General features: G+C 41.9%; 1 protein-coding gene across 2 annotated transcripts in view; it reads right to left on the bottom strand.

Moving 5' to 3' along the window:
- Positions 1-1236: 1236 nt before the first annotated feature.
- The window catches only part of psmd9 (proteasome 26S subunit, non-ATPase 9), a 31780-nt gene continuing 23350 nt past the window's right edge, over positions 1237-9666 (bottom strand). For both annotated transcript variants that reach the window (XM_038789727.1, XM_038789738.1), the window contains one exon: positions 1237-2053. In XM_038789727.1, coding sequence (XP_038645655.1) covers positions 2026-2053 — 28 coding nt within the window. In that variant the 3' untranslated portion in view covers positions 1237-2025. The remainder of the gene's footprint in view (positions 2054-9666) is intronic.

Below are 9666 nucleotides of genomic sequence, written 5' to 3'. Positions count from 1 at the left end.
TTTTTTATTTGTGCAGTCTTTTGTTTTCCACCAAGATTAAATTTGTATTATTTTGTAATATAGTAAAAGTTAATTTTAAAACTGCTTGATATTTCAGCTTCTAATTATCCAAGTCCCAATCTTTATTTCACTCTGTAAAACATACCAGATAATCTGGGCATTTTACTTCCTGGTTTGCTGCAGATAACTCTTCAATTTGATTGGCTGCTTTCCCTGCTTGATGGGCGATCTCCACTTGACTTGGCACCATATTCAAATTAACATCAGAACAGTGAATTTTTTTAGTATATCTTCACACTCATTTTCATTTTGGGGCAGTGGTGAAAGGATTCCCTAGCTGATCATCAGGCGTTGATCCACTTTACAAAGGCTCCTTCCATGGCCAAGTCCTGGCTTGGAACTGGGGTTTGCGGTCCAGAGATAGGGACACTACCACTGTGCCACAAGACCTAATAGTGATTCTGAGATAAAAGCAAATTATTGTAGATGCTGGAATCTGAATCAAAACAGAAAATACTGGACCAATCTCAGCAGGTCTGACAGCCTCCATGGAGAGAGAAGGGAGCTAATTTTTCCAGTCTGGATGAATGTTTGTCAAAGTAGTTCTGAGATCTTTGCGGATAGCTTTAGTTGAAGCCAGCTGTAAACTCTAATTGTTTTGCTGCTGACTGCACGAAAATCAGGGGTAGTGGTGGCGCGTGGATTAGTAATCCAGAGACCCAGGGTAAATTTCCAATGGTACAAGGGCCAATAACTAAAGGAGACAGATTTAGCTCACTCAGCTAAATCGCTGGCTTTTAAAGCAGACCAAGCAGGCCAGCAGCACGGTTCGATTCTCCTACCAGCCTCCCCGGACAGGTGCCGTAATGTGGCGACTAGGGGCTTTTCACAGTAACTTCATTGAAGCCTACTCGTGACAATAAGCGATTTTCATTCATTTTCATTTCATTTATGGTGATTGGCAAAAGTTCCAAAGGCGATATTGGAAAAGTTTTACACAATGGGCAATTGGAATTTGGGAATGACAAAATCACATGGCAGTGGATAAGGACTCAATAGTAGCCTTCAAAGGGAATTTGGTAAATATCTGAAGGTAAAAAAAATCAAAACAATTTTTGCCATGAAGGGGAAAAGAATGATCAGCACAGAACCTCGTCAGATTGGCATCATCACCTATAATTCTATCAAATACATGAATTTGAAATACTTCAAAGAAAACTTTTATGATAGACGCCATCATAGTTGTCACACATGGAATTTATTTTATTCATAAATTGCTCCTATATCTGCATGGAAGTACATATCAATATTCAGCATTTTGAAAGTGTAAATATCCAAAAAATATTTTAAACAGTATAAAAAAAAATAGTCAATTCAAACATTTGTGATACTCAACACATAGCAAAGTTCAATAACTGTATTTCCATTTTCTTTCCTTTAAAAATACAGCAATTTAAATTTTGTAGATCAAAGTGCTGCATAAGTGTCCTGAAAACGCTTGTTCAACGATGTTCTTGCCTATTTCCACAGCAAACAATCCAAGTAAATTGTCAAAATGCTTTAACTTTGAAGCCCATAATATTCCAAGTTGAAATCCATACGACAGGGATTAAAATTTTACTACTCATCATACTGAAATGGGGATAAGAATTGAGGTGGGGAGAAAAGAGTGGAAATAAACAGCAATATAAATCAATTCAATCTGTCATCCATTCTCAAATCAGCTACTATCCTGTAGCAATGGCAAACGCTGGGACAGTCTCAGTACTCCCCGCAGTAGAAGAAGATGCTGTCAAAAACTATGAAAGGGCATAAAATTGAATCTGAGAAAAGGGAGTAATAACAGAGAAAACTTATACCGGAATCAAAGAAAATTCTACTTTATGTTTAAGTTAGATGAATTCAAAACCTATGACTGAAATAGGTAGCCCTAATGTTGCAACGTCCACCTTTGTTCCAATTTTCACATTACTATTGTGTGAACATTTTGCAGTATGTGAGGATTTTCTTATGCTGGATTGTATGTTAGTTCTGCAAAGGAACAATATTACACCTAGAAAAAAGGAGAAATAAATCACGTGAGTTACATGCTACTCAAATGCGTTCTATAACAAATTTTACAAGATATATTACATTGCCACATATTTTGGAAATAACCAGCTATAACACAGTGGGCTGAAAGGCCTCATAGCCTTCAGAACTCTATGGACACTGAGACATAGAACATAGAACATTACAGCGCAGTACAGGCCCTTCAGCCCTCAATGTTGCACCGACCTGTGAAACCACTAAAGCCCATCTACCCTATCCCTTATCATCCATATGTTTATCCAATGACCATTTAAATGCAGAAGGCAATTAAAATGCTATAAGGCTAGCTTTGAGATTATTTCCCCATTAAATATAAGCAAATAATTAATTCGCTAGCCTCTCTCAGGGATTCAATAAACACTCAAAATCCACGTGTTAGAAAGTCTTTGTTCTTTGGCTATGAACACAGGCAGATAAAAGAAACAGAGACAATGATAGGCTCTCAGTTGGGTCTTCAAACAGAAAGCTGCAGGGGCAAGCTTTCATCAGTCTCAGAAGCAGCAAGCAACTGAGCAGTTATAGCGCTACTGTATAAGGCAAACTATCGATGTGGGGAAAGTGCATTTTGTTCATTATTAATATCATAATTATGCAAAGACAGATTTACTGATTGAATTTGAGCATAACTGCTGGTCTGTTTGTTCACTTGCTGTAAAATAAAGCAATCTCACATTGTCAGGCCGTGACTTCCTAAATGTCCTTTTAAGTCTGCCAATAAGACTAAAAAAGCACAAGTGTGTAAGAAATATTCAAATCAGATCACCAGCAAATAAGAACATTCCTATTACCTACTTGGAATTGGGCAGTACAGGTACAAGATACTCAGTTAGGATTGATCTTAGCTTTTAAAACTGAAACTTGGCAATTGAAAGAAAAATAATTTCGTTTTGAATGCTGTCAAACAATCTTTAAATATTTCAATCAAAGAATAAATTTCCACTGTTACTGATTTAAGATAATTGAAAACATTTTGTCGAATAAAATTCAAACTCATTGATATAGTTTGTTAATTACTGCTAAACAAGTTTGCTGACGACATAACCGTGGTGGGTCGGATCTCGAACAACGATGAGTCAGAATACAGGAGGGAGATAGAGAACTTAGTGGTGTGGTGTACCGACAAGAATCTCTCCCTCAGTGTCAGCAAAACTAAGAAGCTGGTTATTGGGGGCAGCACGGTGGCACAGTGGTTAGCATTGCTGCCTACGGCGCTGAGGACCTGGGTTCGAATCCCGGCCCTGGGTCACTGTCCGTGAGGAGTTTGCACATTCTCCCCGTGTCTGCGTGGGTTTCGCCCCCACAACCCAAAAGATGTGCAGGTTAGGTGGATTGGCCACGTTAAATTGCCCCCTAATTGGAAAAAATAATTGGGTACTCTAAATTTATAAAAAAAAAAAAAAAAAAAAAAGAAGCTGGTTATTGACGTCAGGAAGCAAAGTATCATCGACACCCCTGTCAGCATCAACGGGGCCGAGGTGAAAATGGTCGACAACTTCAAATTCCTAGGTGTGCACATCATCAACAATCTGTCCTGGTCCATCCACGTCGACGCTATGACCAAGAAAGCATACCAGCGCCTATACTTTCTCAGCAAACCAACAAAATTTGGCATGTCCACATTAACGCTTACCAACTTTTACAGATGCACCACTGAAAGCATCCTATCTGGCTGCATCACAGCCTGGAATGGTAAATGCTCGGCCCAAGACTGTAAGAAATTACAGAGAATCGTGAACACCGTCCAGTCCATCACATAAACCTGTCTCCCATCCATTGACTATTTACACCTCCCGCTGACTTGGGAAAGCGAGCAGCATTATCAAAGATCCCCTCCCACCCAGCTTATTCACTGTTCCAACTTTTTCCATCGGGCAGGAGATACAAAAGTCTGAGAACACGCACAAACATTCAAAAAGAGCTTCTTCCCCGCTGTTACCAGACTCCTAAACAACCCTCTTATTGACTGATCTGATCTGACCTCTTCACACATCTTCTGTACTGAGTAGTACTGCACTCTGTATGATTCACCCGATGCCTGTGAATATGTATTTACATTGTGTAATTTATGTTTGCCTTATGTATTTTCTTTTCATGTACGGAATGATCTGTCTAAGCTGTACTCAGAACAATACTTTTCACTGTACCTCGGTACACGTGACAATAAACAACTCCAATCCAATCCAAATCTAATTTAGAAATCTTAATTTTTTCAATCTTAAAAATGTGCCTTCAATTTCTACAAAAAAATTCACAAACATATGCGTTGGTATATTAAAGACACAGATAACCAACTGTCTTAAAAGATAGGAATAGTTATGAACAGTTGCCCTTTTCCAATGAAGAGTTTGAAGGGGATTAATATAAATCCATATCTGTTTCACAATTTAGTGCTGCTGAAAGCTGACATTACATTACAAAAACATGATTGTAGCCTCGTGATCAACACAAATTTTCCATGTTTTCTTCCTCTATAGCAATAAAACTGACCATTTAATTGCAGCACAGGAACAGAAGAAACAGAACAGGAGTAAACCACACAGCCCATTGGGTCTGCTCCACCATTCAATATGATCATGGCTGATCTTGGACTTCAACTGCACTTTTCCTGCCTGTTCCCCATATCCCTCAATTTCCAGAGAGACTAAAAATCTGTCTATGGCAGTTAAATACATTCAACAAAGGAGTATCCACAACCCTTTCGGTTAAAGAACTCCAAAGTTCCACAACCCTTAGAGTGAGGTAATTTCTCCTCATCTCAGCCCTAAGTGATCAGCTCCTTTTCTCGAGACTGTGCCCGTGTTTTAGATTCCCCAGCGTTCACCCTATCAAGCCCCTTCAGAATTTTGTAGGTTTCAATAAGATTGCCTTGTTGTTCTAAATCCAGAGAATATAATAATAATAATCTTTACATTAACACTGCAATGAAGTTACTGTGAAAATCCCCTAGTCACCACACTCCAGTGCCTGTTCGGGTACATTGAAAGAGAATTCAGAATGACCAACTCACCTAACGAGCACATCTTTCTGGACTTTGAGAGAGGAAACCCATGCAGTCACAAGGAGAATGTGCAGTCTCCACACAGACAGTGATCCAAGCCGGGAATCAAACCCGGGTCCCTAGCGCTGTGAAGCCGCCCAGCCCAAGTACTCAGCCTCTCATCATAGCACAACCTCCTATTGCAGGAACTAATTTAATGAACCTATGTTGTACCATCTCCAATCCAAATATATTCTTCCTGAAATGTGGAGATCAAAGATTCTTTGGTGTTGTTGTTATTCTTAAATTGAAATCAGCAATGTTTTAATTGTTGTTTCCTAATTATTCTCTGACTTTCCATTCTGTTTCCCAGAGCTAAACTCAGCCATAAATACATCAGGAGCATCAACTGTGGCTTATTTGGCAGCGCTCTTGCATCTGAATCACCAGGTCACAAGGTTCAAGACCCACAGCAGGGCTTGCGTTCAAAATCAAAGATGGCACCATGTACAGTACTGGGGGAGTATCATAGAATTTACAGTGCAGGAGGCCATTCGGCCCATCGAGTCTGCACTGGCTCTTGGAAAGAGCACCCCACCCAAGCCCACAACCCCATCCCATCCCCATAACCCAGTAACCCCACCCAACACTAAGGGCAATTTGGGACACTAAGTGCAATTTAGCATGGCCAATCCACCTAACCTGCACATCTTTGGACTGTGGGAGGAAACCGGAGCACGCGGAGGAAACCCACGCACACTGCTGCATTGTTGGAGCTGTCACCTTTGAATACATTCAATATATGTGGCAGAAGGTGTCATGGGGAAATGAAGAAAAATCTTTTTACGCAGAGGGTAGTGGGACTCTGGAATTAGCTGCCCGAGTTTGTGGAGGAGGCAGAGACCCTAAAATCCTTTAAAAGATACCTGGATCTGCAGCGTAAGTGCTCTAAGCTACAGGGCTATGGAACAGGTGCAGGAAGGTGGGATTAGAAAAAACACCTGGGTGTCTTAGGGCTGGCATGGACAAGGTGGGCCGAATGGCTTCCTGTGCTGTAACATTTCTATGATTCTATGAGAAGGGCCCATATTATTCTTTCTAGATGCGGTCTTGCCAAAACTCTGCACAACTGCAGCAAGACAATTTTATTTTTATACTCCAATACCCTTGCATTAAAGGTCAACATGCCATTTGCCTTCCTAACTGATTGCTGTATTTGCATGCTAACTTTCTGCATTCCTGGTATGAGCACAAGTCTCTTTGAACATCAAAACATTTTTTTATAAATTTAGAGTACCCAATTCATTTTTTTCCAAGTGAGGGATAATTTAGCGTGGCCAATCCACCTACTCTGCTCATTTTTGGGTTGTGGGAGCGAAACCTACGCAAACAAGGGGAGAATGAGCAAACTCCGAACAGACAGTGACCCAGAGACGGGATCGAACCTGGGATCTCGGCGGCGTGAGGCAGCAATGCTAACCACTGTGCCATCGTGCTGCCCTCGGACATCAAAACTAATTAGCTTCACACCTTTTCAAAAAATATTCTGTTTTTCTATTCTATTCTTAAATTCATTTAGGGATGTGGACGTCGCTGGTCAGGCCAGCATTTATTGCCCATCCCTAGTTGCCCTTCAAAACGTGGTGGCGAGTTGCCTTCTTAAACGCTGCAATCCATGAGATGTAGGTACATCCACCGTGCTATTAGGGAGGGAGTTCCAGGATGTTGCCCCTGCTGCTCTTGTCCTTCTAGATGTTAGTGGTCGTGGGTTTGGAAGGTGCTAAGGAACCTTGGCGAGTTACTGCAGTGCATCTTGTAGATGGTACACAAGGCTGCCACCGTTCGTCGGTGGTGGAGGGTTGAACGTTTGTGGAGGGGGAGCAATCAAGCGGGCTGCTTTGTCCTGGATGGTGTTGAGCTACTTGAGTGTTGTTGGAGCTGCACTAATCCAGGCAAGTGGAGAGTATTCCATTACACTCCTGACTTGTGCCTTGTAGATGGTGGGCAGGCTTTTTTTTGGGGGGGGGGGGGGGGGGGGGGGGGGTACTCAGCAGGTGAATTACTTGCCGTCGGATTCCTAGCCTTTGACCTGCCCTGGTAGCCACAGTATTAATGTGGCTAGTCCAGTTCAGTTTCTGATCAATGGTAACCTCCCAGGATGTTGATTGTGGGGGATTTAATGTCAAGGGGAGGTAGTTAGATCCTCTCTTGTAGGAGATGGTCATTGCTTGACACTTGTTAGCCCAAGCCTGAATATTGTCCAGGTCATGCTGCATTTAGACATGGACTGCTTCATTATATGAGGAGAATTTTTATGATCAAAGTGGACAACTTCACACCATCTTGTTGCCCACTCAATCTGTCGATATCGTTTTGCAGCCTCTGTGTGCTCCTCATAGCTTACCTTTCCACCTAGCTTGGTAGCATCAGCAAACTTAGATACATTATTCATTGTCTCTTCATCTAAGTCATTAATATAAATTGTAAATAACAGGCCCCAGCACTAATCCTTGCAACTCTCCACTATTCACTGCTTGCCAATTTGAAAAAGTCCTGTTTATCCCCACTCTCTGTTACCAATCTTCTATCTATGTTAATCTATTGCCCCCTGGCTCCATAAACCCTTATCTTGCCTATTAATCTTTTGTGTGGCACGTTACCAAATGCCTTTTGCAAATCCAGGTATACTACATCTACTGGTTTCTCTACCTACCCTACTAGTTACATCCTAATAAAGCTCTAATAAAGTTGTCAAACTGGATTTACCAATTGTTGACATGTTGACTTGTTCTAATCATACTTTTAGAGTATGTTTATTAAGATTTTACATATTAACTAATAAACTAAAACACAAGAATGCAAATAATACAAACAAAACAAGGAAAAAGTAACTAAGTTGAACATTATATCTAAAACCCCTAACAGCTGATGGTGCCTCGATCTTTGAAAAAGGGAATAACCGGTTGCCACCTCAGGTGGAATCTTTGCACTGAAACCACGATGGTGAATGTATTTTTTTTCTAAATGCAAAAAGGACACCAAGTCCCCTAACCAGCAAGAGGCACCATGTGGGACAAGAGACTCCAACCAAACAGTAGCCGCCTCTGGCTATCAGAGAGTTGAAAGCGATAACGTCTGCCTCTACCCCAGAGTGAATCGCCAGTGACTCCAAAACCCCAAATATGGCCACCAGAGAATCTCAGACATGGTACTAAAAAAGGAAGCCCAGAATCTAGCGAGTTTGGGGCAGGATCAAAACATTTGTGCATGATCAGCGGCGGCAAGCGAACAGTGCTCACATTCGTTTTCAACATTCAGAAAAAACCCACTCATCCTTGCCTTGGTCAAGTGCATCCTATGTAGCACCTTGAACTGAATTAGGCTCAACCGAGCAAAATCCTGAATTGAATTAGGAACAACTGGGGCAAAATCCTGGAACTCCCTCCCTAATAGCACAGTGAGTGTATCTACATGTCAAGCACTGCAGCAGTTCAAGAGGCAACTCACCACCACCTTCAAGGGCAACTAGAGATGGGCAATAAATGTTGGCCTAACTAGCAACGCCCATATCCCATAAATTAATTTTAAAAACGAGCACAATAGGACGTGGAGTTGACCATGTAAAGAGCCTCTCTCCAATCCTCGCTAGTGAGTATAGGGCCCAGTTCAATTTTGCCCTTACCTTGTTTAGTGGGAGGAATTAGACAAAAGAAGTTGGCCCTATAGTCCAAGATAAACCCCCGCCCGGCTGTGGTGAGGACAGCATATTTTTAATGAAGGAGGAGCCAGAGGAAAGGACAGAAATGCCGTACGAGAGAAATTGCGGGCTTGAAAGTAGCGAGAAAGACTAGAGTTGAGTAGGTGGAATTTGTCCACTCGTTCCCTAAAGCTGGCAAACCTCACCTCCACGAACAGGTCACCAAAGTAATTAAGCCCCTTCAATTTCCACGAGTTAAATGTTGAGTCCAGCCCAGAAGGTATGAAAAGGTGATTGTTACAGATGGGGGCCAGTGGGGACAAGTAAAAGAGTTTAAAATGCTGTCAGAACTGTTTCCAGATTCTAAGAGAGGAGACTGCCATTGGGTTTGAGGAGAATCTAGCGGGAGAAATGGTAAATGGTGCAGTAACTATGGGTGTGAGAGTGGATGCAGTCCAAGAGGTAGCCTCCATTTGGTCCCAGATTGAACCAGTATCACTGACCCACAATAGGATTATTTTTGGATATTAGCAGCTCAGTAATAAAACAAAAAAATTTGGGAGGATCAAATCTATCCCTCTGGAGTTCAACGCTGTAAACTCTGGGAGTCTTACCCATCCAAATAAAGACAGATATCAATTTATTTGGGCAGAATGGTAGCACAGTGGTTAGCACTGTTGCTCCACAGCGCCAGGGACCCGGATTCGATTCCCGGCTTGGGTCATGTCTGTGCGGAGTCTGCACGTTGTCCTGGTGTCTGCGTGGGTTTCCTCTTGGTGCTCTGGTTTCCTCCCACAAGTCACGAAAGACATGCATGTTAGATGAATTGGACATTCTGAATTCTCCATCTGTGTACCCAGACAGGTGCCGGAATGTGGTGGCTGGGGGATTTTCACAGTAA

This window comes from Scyliorhinus canicula, chromosome 1, assembly GCF_902713615.1.
Source record: "Scyliorhinus canicula chromosome 1, sScyCan1.1, whole genome shotgun sequence".
Lineage (NCBI taxonomy): Eukaryota > Metazoa > Chordata > Chondrichthyes > Carcharhiniformes > Scyliorhinidae > Scyliorhinus > Scyliorhinus canicula.
This window is presented reverse-complemented; position numbering and strand designations above follow the sequence as displayed.